Source organism: Heliangelus exortis, chromosome Z (genome assembly GCF_036169615.1).
Source record: "Heliangelus exortis chromosome Z, bHelExo1.hap1, whole genome shotgun sequence".
Classification (NCBI taxonomy): Eukaryota; Metazoa; Chordata; class Aves; order Apodiformes; family Trochilidae; genus Heliangelus; species Heliangelus exortis.
In genome coordinates this window covers 54,113,146-54,135,471 of record NC_092454.1, presented here as the reverse complement: position 1 = coordinate 54,135,471, position 22,326 = coordinate 54,113,146, and the positions used below count along the sequence as shown (strand labels likewise).

General features: G+C 42.8%; 2 protein-coding genes across 10 annotated transcripts in view; both read right to left on the bottom strand.

Moving 5' to 3' along the window:
- The window catches only part of NRG1 (neuregulin 1), a 285,176-nt gene that overhangs the window by 80,778 nt on the left and 182,072 nt on the right, over positions 1-22,326 (bottom strand). The window lies entirely within an intron of this gene.
- Positions 18,579-20,877, bottom strand: LOC139789489 (uncharacterized). The gene has a single exon (XM_071730318.1). The coding sequence runs from the start codon at positions 20,692-20,694 to the stop codon at positions 20,533-20,535; it is 162 nt and encodes a 53-aa protein (XP_071586419.1). The 5' UTR covers positions 20,695-20,877; the 3' UTR covers positions 18,579-20,532.

Sequence of the window (22,326 nt, the reverse complement as noted above, 5' to 3'; positions counted from 1 at the left end):
ATACACTCTTGTCTTGCCAATCCTAGATACTTAAAAATCATGAAATTGGAACAAAAAGTAAAATACCTCTTCAAATGACACAGTAGTTTTTAATCTCTGTATCTTTGAACTTGAACTGCCCAGATTTTCAAGATTATTTCTGCAATTATCAGAATTAGAAATTAATGAAAAAATAAAATTGTGGAGGAAAGAAGTACAGATTTTCAAGTAATGTCCAAACTGAATGGGCTGTTAGTTTGTCAAGAAGGCTTTAAGTACTAAGAGCCTCATGCTAATAGTCTAAATGGTAGCCCCTGCAGAACAGATGATGTCTGTATCTGGACGGATTTTACAAGTCACTCTCCATTTCCTATCTTTTAAGTGCTGCCTTGGTAGAACATATCACTTGACTGCAAATGACTTTTAAGACAACTGGACTGACTGTCTACATTTCTGAGGTGATTTTTATTACAAAATAGATATCTCCAAAGAACGGCTATTTTAATTGATGTTTGCAGATCCTGAATAATTTGTATTTTTTTACAAGAGCTGACCAAATCAGGGCCATGATCTAAGTGACATCTCACATCATCTACACCGGTGGAATACACAAAAGCAGGAGCTTTTATTGCCAATTTAGGTAAAGAATGGCTGAACAGAATCTGTGGGGAAATGTGCTACTGCAGCAGTAGCCATGGTCTTTATCACCTCCTTTCTCAGGCAGGAAGGCAGAGGAAAGCAATTTGGGATTTAATTTTTGACGTGCTTGCTATTCTCTCTGAACAGGGAGAGATTTAAGGGGAGAAAATCAACCAAATCTTCACGGGCAGAATTTGTTTTTCAGGGGCAATGCAACCTTTTTCTAAAGCATGGGAAGATTCCCATAAGTATTTAAATACCTAAGTAAGGTGGTTGACACATAAGAAGATCTGCTAAAAGGGTCTAATTGTCCCTCTGGAACAAAATACATTCATTCTTCCTCCCCTGCCTTCATCTCATACAACTTCTAGAGGGGGAAAAAATAGGATTTCTTCTGCACTGGGTCATTTCTACATTGTCCACTACAAGTGGGTCCCAGCAACTTGTCACAGAAAGAGCACCCATCTGCAGTAGGTGACTGTATGTCTTCCACAGCTTTTAATGCCAGCCTCTGTGCTGCTCCTTCAGAGCTTCTCACTGCTCTGTGTATGTGTGAGGGGTGTGTGTGTCAGTGTGTAGGAAGGCTGGGCATGGATTTGTCCCAGGGGAGGGATTTCACACCTGTATAGAGAGGTTAATTTGCTGTATTCCAGCCTGAGTCTAGAGCGTGTGCAATTTGTGAACTTGCATAATCAAAGAAGGAAATAGCCATAATCCTGACCATTTCCAGGTGGGTAATATTAAGCAGACCGGAGTCTCTCCACTCATGAAAAATCTGCCCTGGTGTGTTCCTTATCTGGTGTGCAGAGGAGGGGGCAGCCTTCAAGATGGAGATGCATTTGGTGGTGTGGAGGGAGGAAGGAGGAAGGAGGGACAGAGTGGTCTTGGCAAGGAGGAGTTCTCACATTACACAGCATTAACTAAGGGCTGCCACACAGAACAGGACAGCAGCTGTGCCTTTGTTTTTGTAGGGGATTTGCTCACAATTACAGCCTGAACCAGCAGGCACTGCAGACTGAGTTGGGCTGTTGAGGCTGTGGGACAGCCTCTCTCTTCACATGTGCCCTTAGTTGGGCTAAGGAACATCCAGCCTACTTGGGAAGTGGTTTGTTGTTGGGCAGGCTTTGGGGTCAGCTGAGGTTCAAACATGATGCTTTCTGCACTGCCCTGCACTTCTGAGTCCCTCTACTAGCCTTTGGTTCAAAGCAAAGTTGAGCTTTGCTGGAGCTGCTACATGACAACTACTGCTTCTTATGCTTTCCTATAAGTTTGCACTGAATTTCTTCATTTCTAGCACCACAACATGATGTGCAAATACCTGTTTTACTCCTCACTTGCTGTTTTAGTGATCCACTGGCTAGAGGGGCGGGCAATACCTAGATATAACAAAACCCTGTCTATACAACCACTTTTTGGAACAACTTTGAACCACCTGACTTCAGATCATTTGAGCTGACTTCAGATCACTTAGCAGCATTTGGATGAAGTATGTTTGCCCCAGTACTAGCTTCTCCCAAAGCTTTCTGTCTGTCAAATCAAAGCCTCCCAACACACTATTCAAAGGCAGGGACCTGTTCCAGTGTCCATGGGAGGTGACCAGCTTTGGCTGTGTAAGCAATAAGCTTGCTAGGTCTAAGGAGCTGGAAAAAAGCAGCACCTGCAGAGACCAGACCCAGGAGCCTTTGGTTGAGGCCTTTGTTCTGCTTTTGACTCACAGCATGTGCTCAGTCTCACTGCTTTCCCCTTCAACCATTTGTCTGACTTGGCTCTGTGCAGGCACCTTAGCAGAAGGTCTCTGCCTCTTATCTCAATTTGTTGGCATAGCAGACCTCAGGACATACCTTATAATGCTAGTAATAATAAACATGCATTAGCAAGCTGTTAACAGGATCTGAAATGTTCCACTGACCTGCATTAGAAGCCCAAAGGACCCACATCTCTGTGTATCACTTCCAGTTCTGGTCCTGCTGAAGTCTGTTTTTCTGCAGTCTTCTAAAAAGCGTACAGCTAGGGCCACAGCTGAGGGAGGAGGTGCTTCAGTCTGTTGAGTGCAAAATCCATGCACCCCCGGGCTGACCCTCACCTTCAGGAGTGTCCTTCAGGACTTTAGGAGAACCTGGATTCACATATGTTACCACCAGCAAGGGGATTATCTTACCTCAGGATGTAAGTGCAATTTAACCCTTGTTTCCTGCTGACCTCTGCTAGTCATGAGCTACAGCAGAGGCTGCTACATCTATTCTAGCTTATTCAGTAGGCAGTGAAGGGATCTGAGCGTTAGCTCTCTCCCAGTTGGCCAAACAGAGCCATATGACTTGGCACTCATTGGAAGAGTCTGGGAAATATGGTGCAACTAGTTGGCCACATCCATGATGCCAAAAGGGTGAAAAAGAAGAGATGCAATGCCAGCCCACAGAAAAGAGACCCTGCTGCCTGTACTGCAGAGAGCAGTGCATCCTGCAAAGCAGCATCGCTTTGCTTGTGGAGTGGGCTAATTATTTCTGCCCCCACTTTCTGATCAAGCTCAGCCTCTGCAGGAGCACAGATACCATCTGTGGTACCTTGGCAGCTTGGTGAGTACACAGCTTGGAAGAGTCCTGCCCTGGGCAGCTACTGCACAATGCAACACCCTTTTGTGACTATCCAGGCACCATGGAATTTCAGCACATCCCTGAGCTTGGAAGAGCTCCATCTGTTACTGCCAGTAAGACCCTGCACTGCAGGAATGACAGAGCACAGGTTATGCGGAAAAGCGCATTTTGTGACGTCCAATTATGGTTCTGAGAAGACCCATGTGAGAGAAGCCACGTAAAACATTAGTAAGAAAGGTCTGCTACAGCTGTCATTTTGAGAAAAATGGTATGGCCTTAGCCCCTGCCAAATTGTTTAATTTTCCCTAAAACTGGCAACACACTGGTAAGGGGAGTGGGAGGCTGTAGGAAAATCCTCATTTACTAGAGAGCTCTGTATCTGTCTCTGGAGGTTTATGAAACATTGTAGCTTGATCTCTGTTAATGTCCTACAGTCCTGTAAAGCCCTTTTCAGTTAAAATAAATGGTGGCATTCCCTGCTATGTCAAGAAGAGATGGTTACATAGTTCTCCAAAAGGACTTGACTAAATTGCACCTTGAAAGGTGAAACAGCATGGCATTTCTTTTGAAGCAAAAGTAAAACTGGTTATGCTCCGTTGTTATGGTCATTTAGCAGAAGAAAGAGAGATAAATAATACATGGACCCTCAGAAATATTGTTTCATTGGGCAATGCAATCAAAAAGCGTGTCTAAGAGCTTTCAAAATTATACTATATAATCTCCATAAGGATATAGTAATTTTAGCCTTGTGAGAAGCAATGGCAACTTCCCTCTTTCCTCCATAAAGACCTTACGTCTGTAAGTGAAAGGTCTTAGCCATGTCCCAAGGCAATAGATAAAGAGCATTTAGCTTCCCTGTCATTCTCTAGAAGTGTCAGATAACCAGGACATGATATAAGGCATTGTGATTAGGAAACAATATACAACCGAAATGTTTCAGGATGCAAGGGACCTTTTTTTTTTTTAAAAAAAAAAAGCGCCTTGGAAACACAAAGTAGATGAGGGTAGCTGAGAGACAGTTAATCATGAGTATCAGTGACAGCAATAGGACAATAAACCTTGTTTGCTACAGATGTTTTTGGTTTTGCATTGTCAAATCTCTGAGGAAGGGTGAAAGGACAGGATTATATATATGTATATATAAGGCCACTACCCACAACATCCTGAATCCATGTTTCTCAATCATGTTCCTGATATTAAGATTTAATACCTGTAAAAGTCCACACCAACACCAGAGATCATCTCAAAAAAGTAAAGGAAAACAGTTGCTTGGATGTTTCAGAGTGTTTGGTAAAAGCTTAGCACTCAGGCCTAAAACTACAGCTTCATTAAGCAGGCACTAACAAAAACATGTACTCCACTGTAGAAGTAGCTATGAAAAAAAAATATATGTTTCTTCCTTCCTAATTTTGACTCCCATGATTATCAGCTCACTGTCACCAGTTCATCTGAAATGTTAAAAATAGCCCCCAGTGTGTTTCCTTTCTGCCCAATCTGAACACAAAACAGATGTGTCATGTAGCAGAGCATCATTTTTGTTGCTAGTAGTTTGCAAGCCAAATGGTTCTTTATTGCTTGGCGTTGAAGAGATGTGCAGTATTTTGCCTGATGCCTTGCATTCCACAGAACACACAGCCTTGCCCAGTAACAAAAGATAGTTAGAAGTCTCAGAGCTACTTTCTCCCTGCCTTACGGTCAACTATTTCTCTTGTGTTTACCTGCACATGGTAAAATGCATACAGAATTAGCACATCCTGATCCAAAGAACTAAACCATGCTGGCATGATCAGGCCCTGAAGAAGGATTAAGACCTCTGCAAAGCCTGGGCTTCTAAACAAAAGTCACCCAAGGATGCAGTCCTGTACTGGTATCCTTGTAGAGCAGAGGGGATGGACATCCCTCTAAGGGCTGCAGCCTTTTAGAGATTGTATATTGTCCCAAAAAAAGAGGTAGGATCCCTTCCTCAATGCGTAAGGACCATGCAGAGGCTCTTGGGCCTGCAGTAGGCACCACGTGCTCTGCTCTGCTTCCAGTAATTTTGATTGCAGTTTCAAATTAGAAGCTTTCCAGAAGACTTGTTTCATTTTAGGTGTTGCCATGGTGTCCTGCCCTCACCGAGAAGCAGCAGAATAACTTGGGCCATGGCTGAAAACATGTCTGATTTTTCTGTAAACAGCATAATGGGAGAGCTGAACTCAGACCTAAAGAGGATACAGCTCCCTGGAGTGTCCCCACAAATGGTCACATGCTGAGTTTGGTATAGGAGATGATACCATCACATGCAAACCTTCATTTGACCTTCCTCCTCAGATAAAAGTCTGGCAGTGACCCAATCCCATGCATCTGTGCTCTGTACCAAGTTGCCTATCTGTAACAAACCCTGTAACATTGGCATTTTCTACTCTGAAGAAATGGCATTAACTTATTCAGAAGCTGATTTCATGCAGGACACTGAGAATAAAGCACATCTAATGTAATCAATCTTGCATTTGTAGCTGAGGCAGTGCTTAAGTTGCTTTTTGCTAACAGCAATACCTATACAGAACCAGTATGTATAGTATTGCTGCCACAGAGAAAAGCAAGCTGGCAGCAGAAGAAAGGATTGTTCCGGGCATCATTTCTCCACCTACACAGCAGAAGGCAGAGATGTTTCAAGCCAAGCAATTATCCTCAATTTATTACAGTAATGACAATAGTGAAGGGCAAAGCTAAAAAATCTTTCTGGATGGGGCTGACCAGAAAAGGGGAGGGTTTCTGCCAAAGAGATCACACTCAAACCTACAAGTCCCCCATGGGTGTTCAGAGAGTGCTTAAGATCCTTCACCTACCTCAAGGGTCTGCTGTTTTACCTGTTGGGCTGGAGCCACCCTTGCACCACCAACCAGACAGGTTTCTGCATGCTCCCCAAGCAGCATGGTGGGTGCTGCCCTCCCTGCTGGCCACCAGGCTGGCACCCTGACACCCCCACAGCTCCTCTTCCTCCCCACACCACTCTCCTCCCTCCAGCAGGTCCTGGGCTTTTCAGTTCTCCCCTGGCCCAAGCAGGAGATCAGTGCAGTGACTGCCACAGACCCAGGAGAGATCTCCTGGCCAGAGGTGCAGAAGCTGATGGTGTGGAGGACATTCCTGCAGCCCTCCTGTCCTGCTGCTAGATTTAACAGGGCTCAGCAAGGGGTTGAGGAACTGTGGTCTGGACCCATGTTATACACAGGACAATGAAAAAAACAAGCAGCGTATGAAATGACCAGCTGATTTTGCATATTCATGCATTCAAAGAGAAACTAGAAAAGATTTGGAAAGAAGCAATCAATCCTATTAATACGAAGCAAAATCAGGAAATAAAACCAGAAATAAAGAGAAACAAACAAACAAGCAAACAAACAGGCCTCGCAGCTTGTTGAGGTTCAGCCAAAGGGTGAAAAACAAATCTTCAATATTCAAAGCTCTCAGCTTTGAGAAATGGGATCCCCAGACCAGCTAACCTGTCAATTGTTGAATGTCACTGAAGTGCAATTTTGCTTTTTTTTTTCCTGAAGGAAGCTGTTAGCTAACAGTCTATTACACTCAATGGAGCAATGACAGAAATATCAGGATCTGATTTTGCATACATTTATTTCATCCAATTTTAGCAATAAGTGCCAGAAGGTAACGCCTTTCCACAGTGAAGATGTGATGTCTTCCTATTTATTTTAAACAGTATTTCTTATTAAAAAAAACCCAAAACAAATGGAATAGAGGGATTCTGGAATGATTTGTGACTTTTCTCCTCTTTCTTCCTGGATTTTCATTAGTATGTGCTAGCCTTTAAAAAGAGGACAGATGCTTCTCAAACTGTGGGACTTCATTCTTGGTGCTGCCATAGGTTTCCTCTGTGATACCGGGTAAATCACAGAGGCTTCTGTAAGAGGAGCTGCTGACACTCAGAGACTGCAAATTTACCCAAGCAAGGCAAAACATTTGTAAACTGTCACCTACGATGTTATTATTGACTCATGCCCTGTAAAACAGGGCTGGCAAGTATATTTCCTTAGTTCTCTCCCAGGCTTGTAATGGATATTTGTTAAGGCTGATGACAAAATGTGTGTTTGGGGTGTTACTGGAATATCACTCCATTATGGTTCTCTTTATCACATGTAATGCAGCCAGGGGTCCTAGCTGGTCCTGCAGCAGGCTTTGCCAATGCCAGCAGTGATATTGCAAACCTCACAGCCCCAGCCCTACGGCAAGGCAGTCTAACAGAGAGAACAAAATTGTCATTACAACTGCAGCAACATCCTTCTCTCTCCTTAGTCCTTTCAAAGGAGAAGGTGAAGTGCTCCCCATAACACATCTTTGAGTGGTCCAGCTCAGGAACATCTCCCCACACCCTGAAACCCAAACAACCTGTCAGGATCTAGGTACTGTTCAGCATACAGCCCAAAGGGCTGACATGCACCACTGCGACATTTCAATCACAGTCGCCATTTCCACTTCAAACTGAAGCTCATTAGCTGCTGACCTGGGCTACTTCCCAGAGCTCAGCTGAAGGAAGCACTTTGTTGGGAGTATAATCAATCTTACCACAAAACTCTGGCTGGTACTCTCTCAGGTGATTAAACAGTCACATGGGAGAAAAATGACACAATTCGAGGGCTGCTCTTAACCGAGCTAGGACATGAAAAATGAAAAGTGTCACTATATTACTTTGACTCCCTTACATCACCACCCCTGAAAAGGAGCCATGAAGTGCAGCCCCTCTGTGATGGGCTTATGTATAATTCAAAACATGAGCTGCCTTCAGGAGCAGATCTCTGGGTCCAAGTCTGCCAAGAATGCCAGGCAGCACGAGTGTCAGGGCTTCTCAAGCAATAAAAAGGGCAGATCACTAACAGTGTGAGAAAATGAAGAACAGGAAAGACTGAGATTGAGATCACACATGGGAAGTCACAAAATGACAACTTTAAAAGCTCTGTTAGTAAGTGAAGATCCACAGAAGCTCTCATAGTTTTTACAGATATCTCTAGATTTGTGGTCCTTCTGCTGCATGGTCTTATGCTTTATGAGTATTCCCCATATGGGCTCCCCACAAGAATGGAAAAGTGCTCTTTAGACTAGCAGAATTTAGAGCAAAATTAGTGTTAGATTTCAAATGATCATTCCAAGGTTTCTTCTATTTTCACATGCAAGACCAGAGAGACTGAGCTGCAACTGGAAAGGTAGAAAGCATTTCCAAACCTGAATTCACCACAAAGTAAAACAAAGGCCAGCATGGACAAACTGCTTATTAGTTTAAGTATTGTAAACATGAAGAAATGTTCAGAAATGAAGAAATTCATCCGAAGTCATCAGAGGGCTGGATTTAAATTTGTGAAAGCTCTTTCCTGATGAGACTGGGATATGAAACAGTCACCTTGGGGTATCAAGCAACTATTGGTGCTATTGATCACATTACTGTTTGGGACAGGCATTCTTCCCAAAGTAGCTGGTGGAAGTCGGTTAACCCCAAAAGGAAAAATTCTAATAGTTGAGCAGGTTTATTCTTTAAAAAACCCTGTTATTAATTTCTAGCTTGAAAAACTGACTTTCAGCTCTCTCTCACATGATGCACAATTTCCTTGACAGATCTAAACACCCTAAATTTTCTCTTATGTGACCTGTCATTGCATAAAACTTATGGTCAAGTCATTTGTCTCATCTTTCTCTACTGACTGACATTTTGAAATCTTCCTCTGCAGGGGCAGTATTTACCTGACGTAACAACATTTGCAAGCTGTACTTTTAAAAAACTTTGTCAGTGTTTCTGTTTCCACCATTTTGGATTAATTATCAGGAAAATTTTTTCATTATGCTATCACCATTTGTAAAACAGAGTAATGAATGTATGAAACATATGAAAATTAATGTATTGATGTAAGTAAACATCAGACAGTGGCAATGCTATACCCATTTGTTAAAATCAATGTGTAGTAGCATCCTGAAAGTATCACTAACAGCTCTGGGAAGACATTACAGACAACCTGGAAAACCAAAAGCAGAGCATTACCACATACTACTCTGCAACTTGGGAAACCTGCTAGATATCTGTTAGGGAAAAGTAAATATATATACCAAACTCTTCCTTCATGTTTGCAGTCCTGCTCAGGAAGCATCAGAGTATTTTTCTGTTTTCTTTGTCTTCAGCTCCCTCCCCTGCCAGCTGCTGACCAGTTAAGTGACTTGAGGGAACTGATACCTTTTCTAATTCACAGCTAGTAATTCTGCTTCCTGTGCTTGTGGCAGTTAACTCTATACACATACAGAACATGCCTTTTCAATACCTACTCCAAATTTGGAGAGGAAAAAACTGCACACACTAAACAGTTGATTAGCAACAATTAGGAAAATTAGAGGGTAACTTGAAAAGCTGTTTATTTGAGCGATCTCTGTTAATCTCTACATCATGGTGAATTCAAATGCTTGGAGCCAGAAAGCAAGAGGAAGCTTGCTAGCCATATTCTTTAATCCTCACATGATCAAAACCAAGCATATTTCTTGGATTTACTGGGCAGATACCATTTTTTAAAAGCAAAAGCAGAATTTTGAAATATCTTTCTGTTAACTGACTGTGAAGAATAGCCTCTGTGTGATAATGCATTTACTGGCTTTTTGATCCTGAAGCACAGCCTTTCTTTGTGCATAAGCAGAATACACAGTGCAGTATTAAAATTGCACAGCTGAAGGAGTTTGCAAAAACTGTTACTGATAACGGGATGATGAACCCCCATGAGCCAATGTCTGAAGTGCACCAAGGGCTTTTGAACAAAATGACAGGAGGGAATTCAAGGCATGAATGACAGAGAGACATTTGGCAGCATTTGCTGCACAAGCAGAGCAGAGTGGTTCCAACCCTTGGGGAGGATGGGGAAAGCAGGGTCCTTGGATCCTGTGAGGAGCCTGTATTCAGCATGTCTGGATGGCAAGAGGTTCAGCACTGCAGAGGTTCCCTTGGAAATGAAGCAGACAGAAGAATGGATGACTGCATTTACTTCCGCCCTCTCAGCAGGGGGAAAATCTGCTTCAGGGTCTCCTGCAAGTCTCAGGCAGATTGCAAGTGCCTGTGGCACTGGGAAATGGGTTCTTCCTGCTTTCTTGCAGTCAAGAAAAGATCAGACTTCCCCTGCTCTCCTGTGCATGGCAAACACAAATTCCTGGCACTTTCCTTCCTACTTAATGATGTCCCTACCTTTAAAATATGAGCTCAAACCTCTCCAAGCCCCTGTATCAACACAGCAGAAAAGCTTTTGTAATCCCTCTTATCCTGTGCTCTTTAATTCCTAAATGTTTAACAACCCAGTCACTAGTTTGTTCCCTGACCAGCACAGATTACATACAGAAATGATTATTTTTCTATTCCGCTACACTTAATTCCTCTTCCTAAAGCTGTATTACCTTCACACTGCTAACTATCCTGCTGAGTACACCCACAGCCCAAGAAATGCTGTCTTTAAAATACAAAACTGTCTTCATAATCTGAAATATCTTGAAATTACTACCCATTGTGACTTTCTTGATATGATCATGCTCCTTAATTCCCATGTGCTATGATGATAAAAGATGCTTGGGCATCATGCAACCCTACCAGGCTGTGTCTGTGCAGCAAACCCACTGTAGGACAGCAATGTAAGAGCATCCATCACATTAGCAAAGTGTCTTTAAGCTGGGTAGATGGGAGTGATGGACTAACACCAAATCCTTCCCTCTCACAAATCCATACTCTTTGACTCTTTCTGATCTTGGGAGGAAGATCTTTCTGATCTTCACCTAAAAAATGAAAGGCAAACTAATGAAGTGGCTGCTGGGCCAACAATGGAGAAAGTATCACTGAGGAAGGAATCTTTGAAAGCACGATCAGGAGTCAGGCCAATAGGTGAGCCTACACAGTTAAAAACATTGAGCTGACCTCCTGTTTACCCAAGCAGCCTTGCTGAGGGCATCTTCAGAGGAGAAAAGAACCAGCTGTGGAATGAGAGCTGAAACTCTTCCTAAAATGCACCCAGAATTACCAAGGATGGATAATAATGGTCTTTTATTCCCTCAACTGACCCTTAGGATTTTTGTTCCAACCCAGTAACAAGTAGCATGCAACTTTGAGGACAGGTAGCAGGACAGTGAGGTCATTTGTATGTGTAAGACATAGGTCTCCTGCTCTGACTGGACATCATTCCTTATTTACTGTTTCAAATACTAAACAGAAGCTGGTGCTAGTCCAAGCATCTTGGGTACTTCAGTGACTGAGACACTGAGCAGTTTCTGTCCTTCACTGGGATTTTGGCATCTGTATAAGCATCATATCAAAATTACAGATCTATTTATCTGAAAACTATGACAGAATGAAGGGGGATGAAATAATTGAAGGACTGAAAACAATTCCCTCCATGGCTAGAATTATGAAGTTCAGCTTGCCTAGAAGGCCTGTCAAGAAGGCCTATCCAGAGCTGAGTTTGTTACAGTGCATATGCAGCTTTGTAAGGACAAAACACATAGCACAGAAGAGCTTTTTAACCTAGGAGTGGAAGGTGTAAATGAATGAACAGCCAGAATATAAACAAGTGTTTTCAAAGTCAAAGCAGAGAGCTCTGTTTAAAAGAGAAGCTAGAAAAAAGAGAATCTGTCTCAGTCTTCACACCACTACCAGTGGAGGACTGGAAGAAACCTTAGTCAGGAAGATGCTTTTTGCCATGTAAGTCATGGATCAGAGAATCACCATACTATGCTAGGTCTTACAGGGCTATGGACGAGATAACTTCTATGCCAGTGAAAATTCAAGCGATTTTGTTGAAGCTGGAAAACTAAATTAACTATCTAGATTAATTTAGTATAGTGAAAAGCCTTTTTGTCTTCTCAAGATCCAGTTCCAGCAGCTTTACACTGCCTTACAGTTATCACCTTACAAGATTCATGCCATCTTTTATGAGCTGAGAGGCTTTTCTTTTTCTGCATAAGAGAAAGGCTTTTGAATGAGTTTGATACTCTTTTTTTCTCCTTTGATCTGTGTAGTCACATGAATTAAATAACTGTTAAAAATTGTAAAATTCAAATCTCTTCCAGGAATTCCACAGAAAAACCAAACTATGTCATGAATCATGCTTAAAATCATTGCTTCCTATACTCCCCCCAGTGCCATGTGACTACCAGCCCAGTATTGATTTCCTTTCATCTCAAAAACTGAAGCAATATTCATTGCAAAAATAAAAAGCTGTCTGAATTATGTGAATGCACTGCCAGCAAGTTCCAGGATGAAGCATAGATATAAAAATGAAAAAGTGGGGGAGGGGGTAGCGAATGCATATGTGAAAAAGCTGGATATACTCTTGAATATACAAGAAGATAGGTATTAAAATAAGGCTTCTATAAATAAAAAATACAGTAGCAAAGGTAACAATGGGTGCCACAATACCACTGATATTCTCCAGATCTGGATGGACCTGGCCTCTGGTTTCGCTTAAAGCAGCCCTGAGTGGCAGGACAGCTAAGTCCCACTGTTACAGTGGAGTTGCTCCTGCCCATTTTTTGCCAGATAAAACCTTTATTTTTGTCTCAGTGACTAAAATTATACTGGGGCTGGGGAGCTAGGGATGTGAGATAGGAAGAGACAAGACAGGATGTAAAAAAGCAGACAGTACATTGCCCCAAAATAAAGCAGAGGTATTTCTCCCTTGCTGCTTTCAAGAGCTGTCTAATTGCCAAACAGTGGTCAAGAGCTCAGGCTCTTGAGTTTAATGTGTACCTCCTAGTGAGTCTGGTACTTCACGTAACATTTTAATGTACAAGATTAAGATCACAGTTCTTACTCTCCAGGAAACTGGACTCCCTGCAGTATAAATAGTAAAGGTACTCAGTGTGCCCATGACAAAGCAATCCACAAAAAGGCAGTGCCTGCTCCTCTCCATGGTCTGCCTAGAGAACAAGAGTGCAGAATTCCTTAGCAAGAGATACTCTAAAACCACCTTCTCATCAAGGCTACACACCATGAGTCAGTCCTTCCTTGAATTCATGTGGTTTGAACATGACCTGATTCCTGTCTTTGATAAACTTAGTATCCTGGAACAAAAAAGACATCTTTGTGTCCAAACACGTCTAGATTCCTGAAAAAAACCAATTCTCTTTCAGAGAAAGCCCCATCCTTGATTAAGTAGACTTTTTCCTTTCAGAAGTGCTCTATCACTTGCTGTGGCATCTTCTAGGGCTCTCTGCCCTTTCTTGACAGGGAGCCACAGCAGTCTCTGCCCCGGTACTGTCTGCAGTAGATTGGCATCACATGTGCTCTCCTTGAACCAGCTGTCTCATTGCATTGCTATTGATTCCGAGTTGGATTTCTGCAGGAAATCTATTGCATTTCCATTAGCAAGACTACAAATGATGAAAATGCTCATTTATATCATTCCAGCTCTGCACCACAATTAACCTGCTACTTAGCTGCCAGCAAGCCAAATTCTGCCTTCTCATCTGATGCTGAGAAAGTTCTCCAGGGGTTCTCTGTACCCCGAACAAAGGCACTGAAAATCTGAGGAGGGCTGCTGTGTGTGTTCATTTGCAGTGCATCATTAGGAAAGAAAGTATTTCATTTAAAAGTACAATATATAGTGAACGATGATAATTTCAGTCCCCCGCAGTGGAAATCCAAATGCTGGGTTTTGTTATGACATCAATTTTTAATCAATTTTGCTTAGAAACTTACAATGCAGAGCATTCCCAGATGTCATTTTTAATAAAGAGACAATGGCCATATAATCCATATGCCTATTATATTTCCTATACTCACATATGCATATGTATATAATTGAGGTAGGAGACCATGCAGTTCCATGTAGCATAAAGGCATAACTTATTCTCAGTGAAGCTGACAAAGCAAAGCAAAGCTTTTAAAGAAAAATTTAAGTACAGACTACTGTTTTGCACTGAGAAATTCAGACTATTTTTAAGAGAAAATGTATCACAAAATACTGCTTTTTCTCCATCATGTTCTGTGCATGATGCATGGTGCATGAAAGAAAAAACCACACCCATGAGATAATTTTGAAAGGCATGAATTTGAGGTGCTTATCCAAGACAGAGAGATATGGCAAGATCAGCCAGTTCTGTCCTCTGCATGCTAAGAGCTGTTTCTACACACACAAAGAATGTTAAAAAGAAAAATATTAGCAATACAAAAAGAAACAAAACTATAAATCTGTCTGAACTTGGGGACATTTTAAAGTCAGTGTGACCAACTGGGCTGAGGAGAGGAAGCCTCAGTTACCACTTTAGAAGGCTTAATAGACCTGGACTCCCTAAAAATTGCAGTGTCTTGTGCATTTCACCCTATCGGTCCCAATCCCACTTTACTCTGAGTCTTCCTGCCACAAGTACATACACATCTGTAATCCACCATGACCTTTGAGACAGCAGAGAGAGAAGTGTTTCAGGGAAATACAGACTGGCTGGCTCAGTACAGTGGCACTTGCTTTATTGCTGCTTGTTAATGGAGGCCCAGTTGTGTCTCCAGGGCTTACTGAGATCAGCATCTCTTTATTATGCTCTTGTGTTAGGCTCAGAACTTTTCTGGTATCTTAACTGTGATTAATTATAACTACCCTGTGACAAGATATTGCTAATTCACAGGACACATCAAAGAAAAGTCAAGGCTTTCAAAACAAGTCATCATGTTGTGGAGCAAACATTTAACTGAATTGCAAAATTAGTCTCCCTATACACTCATTGCAGAAAGAGAGTTACTCCTGCCAGACTCAGCCTGGCAATTGCCTTGGGGAGGTCACTTTCTTTATGCTGGATAGGAAGCTGAAGGCAGCCCAGCTTCCAAATGTAGGCACTTAAGTTGGGTGTCTGAAGCTAACTAACATCAATACTGTGTCAGAAACAGAGCAATCTCTGCTTTAAGGTGCTCTCCTCCTGCATGTTCAAGCTTTGGGGAAGAAGCAATTTCCCTTTGGACACTGCCCCGCACAGTAACAGTGAGCACAGAAAAGGCTGGTATACAGCTGTGCAGTGTCCTCTGCTCTCTCTTCCTGTAAGTACAGCTCCCTATGGTTTGCTGAGACATCCCTGACCTTGGCTCTTTCAGAGGTGGTCAGGTATAGAATCAGGCCTACTGTGCTGTGATGGGGATTTGAGCTGCAGAGCATGGGTCAGACTTGGACTGTTCAAGGAAAAGAACAAATGCTGTGCGAAGCTTCAATGAGGAAACCCCTTGCTGTCTATCAATTGAAGTCTTTAGCAGGGCTGCAGCACCCATAACTAGAGGGAGAGACTCCCTCCAGCCTGCCAAAGGGACCTTCACAAACCACTTTGTCATGGGAGAAAGGACATCCAATGCAGGACTGAGCAAAAACAATTGAAGGTGAAAGGTAGAGAGAAATTGCAAATATTTCAAGCGTGATGAGAAAACAATGCCAAGACATTGTGCCTGAATAACTTTGAAGGGGGTGTGAATCCATTTCCTAGGTAAATGCCCACAATCAGTCCTCAGAGTCAGTCTCTTAACAATTGTCCCACTATGCAGCAGCCTGTGTGATGCTGGCCTAGTGCACCTGAAATGGCAGCAGAACTCAGAAATTCGAGAAGAAGCAGTCACAGCCAGGGGTGGCTGACAGCAGTACACAGCCTTTCTCCACTTTGCCATGTTTTTCAAGTGAGGGTCAGCACCAGTGAGGTAAGAGGGACACCTGCCTGCCTCTGGTGGGCATGCACTGGGGCTCAGTGCTGCACCCACCCAACTCTGACAGCACAGCTCAGTGGGCACAGAGGCAGGGAGATGCAGACATGCCTGCTGGTCACCTGTTGGCCACGAGCATGGCACCAGGTATGCGGCTGGCCTGTGAGCACATGGCACCTGAGGTGGCCAGAAAAGCCAGAAGGGTTTCAAAAGGACACAGGGGCTGTGCCATCTGGGAAGCACATCCTCCAGACCCTGACCTCTGCAGGATGCTTCACTCCACTTACAGGGAAACCCACTGCAACAAAGTCCTTGTGCAGTGATTTGCCCTCCCTTGTGTTCCCCAAGGCACTTCACTAAGTCTGGAGAGATGAAATCCCAAAGACTAGGGCTTGGGCTTACAGAAACACATTTACATCTTTTATAGTACTACAGAACAGCATCTACTGCCATCCTAGGTAAAGGGTGGAGTTGTATTTAAAGGTGGTGGTGTCAGAAAAAGTAAAATTTAGCTCCCAAACTGCATCAGCACTCTTACAATCTGCATGCCTTCTAAGAGGGAGGGAGATAGTAGGTTAGTGTGTGATATTATAACCTGCTCGTAATGAAATATTCTTTGGTGCAATTATGCTAAGATTGACATACTCCCTCAATATAGGAATACTTTAAAATATTCACCTTTCCTTTCTGTTTCAGTAAAGGAGAAATGATATTACAACATAAACAAGAAACCAACCAGAGAGGAAGAGATTACTTCTGTATTGATAAAGGACTAAGTCTAATAATAGGAGGGAGACCAGTCTTGAATCTAATGCACCAGACACAATTACTAGGATTGTCTCTCTTCTGCTTTCTCTCCCAGGCTCCAGGAGAAAGAAGAATCAATTAGCTCTCAGCAGACTATGACCTTGAAGAATACAGCTTTAAGTGGAATATGCTGAGTAAGACAGAAAAGACAGGAGAAAAGGATTTTGAAACTCATGGAAGGGCCTGTTTCAGAAACAATACATCAACCACAGAATATGAGATGTGTCAGTTCTTTTTTATTTCTGCTCTGGAAAAAAAAAATCAGCACAAAAGGAGCTTTCTGGGAACAAGTTACCTCACTCTGCCTGAAATGGAAGAAAGAACACTGAGAGGCAAAAAGAAGGGGCAATCCAATTTGCAGATGCTACTTTCCAAGTCAGCTCTCTGAGAATTTTATAGCTGTCAAAGGCATTCATTTTAAAAAAAAAGTTATTGCTGATGCAATCTGTCAACCTCTCCAACAAATCTTGTTCTACATAAAACACAATGATGTGTTTGAAACGCAGCTGTTTCAAAAACCCCAAGACAGTGCTTTTAGAGTAGTCCAAAAAGTCCTCTTCATGCTTCTTTGAATTCTTAGGCAGATCTTCTGCAGTGCACTTTTCCAGCTATGGGTTGGGTTTTTTTGGTTTGTTTTTTTTATTTTTTTTTTTGTTTGTTTGTTTGTTTTTTTTTTTTTTTTTTTTTTTGTCCCAGGGAACTGCAGCTTCTTGCTGTAGCCAGAATTATGCCACAGTTAGAATAAGTACCATCTACACAACCTTCTCCCTCAGAGCAACTCAAACTTGACCTGCTGCCAGTTCTCCTTTCCTTTCAGTCTGTATCTATCTGGAAATCTATGATACTTCAGAACACATTTATCTTAAGAAAATTAAGGCAACATTAAAAAGAACAACATCTTAACTCAATCCCCTTATTTCTGGACAACCATTTATTTCCCAGATATGAACAGATCTGAATGCAGACAGCCAATGACTGCTCCAAAGAATCTCTTTTTTCCCCCCACATCTTCTTTACTTCAGAGACTAAATTAGCAGGTTATCGGTAAGGGCTTTTCTCACGTGTGGAAATTCAAAGATGTGAGCTCTTCTGGCATAACTAGCTTTTTGTTACTTCTCCCTCTCACATGAAAGAGGCCATTTTGATGGGATGGTCCTTGGTCACTTTGTGAAGTAAAAAGTACTGTTATCTTTGATGTCACTTAGAGTATTTGCACTGCAGTAAGAGATTTTCTGCATCAGCACTAAAATAAAAAAATAATTTAGTGTAGTTCTGTATAAGCACAAGACAGTTGAATATAGACATAATTTAAGTACTGTCTTACTTACCATAGACAAACCTCCCTATCACTTAACTGCACAGTATTATTTTCCTACCAAATGTTTCCTTTAGACAAATTACTTTTAATCCAAAGGCTGGTTAACACTCATTATCTAAGCAAAAGGCAGCAGGGCTTTGAAGGAACATTCAAATTTTCTCTCAGTGATTCTGGAATTACTGTTCTGGACTGAATCTCAGCTGGAAAGACTTCCACTGAAATCACTGTAGTTCATGCTCATTTTCACCAGAAAGATGGTTGACCCAAAATGCTACATCTAATCCAACTGCCACATATCTGCACAGAGTCCATCTTAGTAGGGCTAAAAGCAATAGCAAACTTCTGGTGACTTAAGGGCGAGGTCCAATCTGTACCACCCATAATGTGGCCATGCTGCGGCACTACAGGGAAAGCATAAGGAGTTCTGCAAGGCAATTTGCAAGAACAAAGTCCATCATTCTGACCACTGCAGCTTTCCAAAGGAAACCTCAGCCCTGTACTCTCAGCACAACAGAGCATTACCTTCTCCATTACTAGACCTGCACAATTTTAGGCAGCTCAGGAATTGTTGGCTTGATCTGCCCTGGATTTGACAGGTTAAAATGATGAATGTCAAAGAAATTACATTTTAGAAAAGCAAGATTTTGATGCTTTATGATTGCTACTGAGAAAATAATCCAAGTACTCCGGATATTTTTTGCTTTAAGGATGAGCAAAGACTATTTTGGAATCTGACCCTTCCTGCATCAGCAAGAATACTTTTCTGAAATGCCCCACAAAAGTCAGTGAGTCAATGTCTGAGATACAGGTTCAAGAAGAATCAACTCCTAGAGGAAGAAAGACAGAGAAAAAAAAATGTGTCTTATCCTCTTAAAAGAAAGGGAAAGATCATAAGCTAACTGCTAAATTAATAATTCCCAGTCTCTAACTGCTTCAAATAGGCTGTCGCTCTTTCACACTGTTCTCCCTGACAGTTTCAGGAGGATGACAGAGATGTTTGCCAGCAACAGACTTCAGGAAGGAGGTAGCAGAAGTGCTCTGCAAGCAAGGCAAAGAAAATGAACACATGGGGAAGATCCAGCACAGGATAAAAATCAAATTTATAAGGAAAATATTCTGATAGACCTTGTGGAATATCCATCTGATAACCCCTTGAAGCAAATCACATACTTCCCTACAAGTAGGTGCAGAGAAAAGGGTGATACTGGTGCTTTACAAAGTCCCAAATGAAGCCCTCTTCATTGCTATGCACACCTCAGAACTAAGTTCAGAGGCCTTTAGGTGCTGTCCTTGGAAGGTAACCTATGTTATACCCATCTTAGCACATTTAAGCACATTGACATTGCAAGCCAGTCACGTGTCCTCCTCAATGACAGCTACAGAACACTTAACTGCTTTTTTTTTTTTTTTTTTTTTTAGGATAAACAAAGAAACATGTAACTTCTACTTACAAAGTTTTGGAGCAGCTTGGAGATTGGTTTCTGTTGCTTGTGCCTGAGATGCTGTGGTAGGCTCCAGAGTGGGTGGTGACAGTGAAGGTGCAGCAGAGGACAACAACCCAAGATCTAGGATGCGGTTATACAGAGAAGGCTGGAGGAATGGTTTGGAGGGCACAAGCGAGCTGTCAGTTTGTACTGTCACTTCAGCCTTGCTTTTGGGGCTAGGTACAGGGAAAGGTGAGGCATACACCTCTGAAGGCACCCAGGCAGACAGAGCTGTAGGATCCACAGCACTCTTTGGGTCTTGTCCTATCCTCCCAGGGTCAAGGTGGGTAGGAGAGTCATACTCAAAAATCTTGTCCACAAAGACCCACTTGAGGCCAGCAATGCAGAGGCAAAGGCTGAGCAGGCAAGCCAGGATAGGGGCGATGCAGATCTTTTCAGAGTTGAGGCAGCCCTTCAGTCGCTCTGCCTCCAGGCACACACAGCAGGTCGCGGCCAGGCCTGCTAACCCCTCGACCCTCCTGTCCTCTCTTTGGGTCCTCGGCATGTTCTCCTCAGCCGGGAGCCCGTTGAGGGACACATCAGGGCTCAGCTGAGCTGAGGGGCTGGGGAAAGTGTCGGCAGCCACTTCAGACATGTTTAAGCATCAGCTCTCAAACAGCTCACCTCCAAAAGGCCTTAACTCTATCACAGTCCATTACTGTGAGACAGACAAAAAGAGACGGTAGTAATAGTCACAGCGCTCTGCAAAAATCACAGAGCAGGAGTCAACAAAAGATGCGAGCTCAGCAACATCATCCAAACTGGGAGAGGAGTAATGCACGGGAAAAAAAAGACACCTCTCCTATCCCTCCTTGCCCTCAAGCCCTGTGTTGATCGCTCTGCCTCTGAGGCAAGAGTAGCTTCTCAATTACTCAGCTCCTATTTGCTGGACAATTTTATAATTCTTTAAACACTTCTCGAGCAATTCCAGTTCTTCTTCAGGAGGGAAGAAACGTCCCCCCAAAAGCAAGCACAACAAAACAAAACAGGGGGAAGGAGGGTGATGAAAGAAAGAAAAGCACGCACACCAAACAAATTGAAGGATTAAGTGAACCAATAGCCCAGAGCGAAAGGCAAGACTCTCACCTTGAGCATCTGAGGCTGGTATCTGCTTAGACGAGGAAAACAATTGTCATGCGGTAGAAGGAGCAAAAGCAAAATCTGTAACAACAGCGGCAGCGGCAGAAGTGACAGTAGCAGCAGCATCCTGTCGTGTTACAGCGGCGGCTGAAAGAGGCTGAATCATTACAGAGCAGCAGGTGCTCGCTGTCTGAGCATCACTGCAAACAATATCATTACACAGAGGTTTGAAAGGAAAAGCGATGCCAAGACGGTGGTAACTCCCTTTCTCTCCCCTCCCTCTTTGTCCTTCTTGAGCGCTCATTCACTTTCCTCCTTCCCCCAGCCCCCCCTCCCTCCCACCCCCCTCCCGCCCCGCTCCCCCAGCCCCCTCACAGCCTGCTTCCCTGATGTACAGACTAGCTCCTTCCTCCCCTACCCCACCCCCCGCCCTCTGCAGGGCTGGTCTGAGGGAAATCAGTACACCCAGCAACACAGGACTGTCAGTGACTTCCTATTTTATCCAATTAGGAGGAATAAAGGCCATCAAATGAAAGGCAGGGAGCGGGCAGGAGGTGCGCACCCGCCCGCTCCCTCTCTCCAGCCGGAGCGAGGCCAGAAGCGGCGGCCATGGATCCTCCGGAGAGGACCGGGTGTCGGTGGGAGCTCTTCAGGATGGACTGGGCTCGCTCAGGATGATACTCGATCTCTCCCAGGGGGAAGACAGCTTTCCAGAGGCAGCTTCTCCCTGCCTGGCACCTGGAGACAGCTTTTCCTTCCAAGCCCCTGAATAACTTTTGTTCACTAGCAATAACGCTGGGATGCATCTTAAGTCAAGCAGAGGAAAAAACCCACAACTTAACCATTCCCATCTCCGACAAATTTGCATTTAAGTTATTTTAAAGAGGTCTGCATAATTTTATTTTATTTATTTATTTTTTTAAATATTCTATTTTCTAACCTCCTTTCCAAAACCAAAGAAGCAAAGACTTCACACTGAAGCCAGTTCCTGTATGTACTTTTCAGGAGCTGACATGCTGCTACCATATATTCTCAGCCCTCCTTAGACAAAAATAAAGAATAATAAAAAAAAAAAAGAATTATTACTAAAGAGGCTTCCACCTTGCCCTTAAATTTGTAATTCCTCACTTTTACTAATAACTAGCAGTTGAGCCAACTTCCACCAGTGAAGTGTAATGCAAGGGTAAATCAGCAGTCCACTTAACATAATGAAAGTAAGATTAGAATTCACTCTATTCCTGACCTCCTCTCTCTCCCACACCTTTGGAACAATGCAGAAATGTATATAAAGGGAGAGAAGCTTTAAACACAAGTGCCAGTTCCTTGGACTTCGTGAAAACATCTTCATTACAGAGCAGGCAGCATGAATCCCCTTTCCTTAGTATAAATGCTTGCAGTATGCATAAAGAAACAAAGGATCAAATGCTACAAATTTTCCAGAACCCATTTTTGATTGTACCTTAGTCAGGCATCTAAAAGGTAATTTCCTTTGTAGTTATGTACACTGACAAAAAAAGATATGTATCTATCCATCTTGTCTTTGTGTCTCCCACTAATTCCTTCCCTCCTTCTGACTTCCCTGGCAACACTAGTAACAGTCACTTTAAAAAGGTCATAAAAATGTAAAGAAAAAAAAAAATGTAAAAAGATAGATCATCATACAGTCTAGTCTACTTCACCAGAAGTATCTGGTCCTCAGGTTAATGATGTGATCAGACAGAAGGAACAGCTTGCATTGCATATTTACATTAATGGCTC

Bases quoted from the DNA above. Each gene is read 5' to 3' on its own strand.
- LOC139789489 (XM_071730318.1), bottom strand. From the start codon at position 20,694: ATGCTGCTGCTACTGTCACTTCTGCCGCTGCCGCTGTTGTTACAGATT.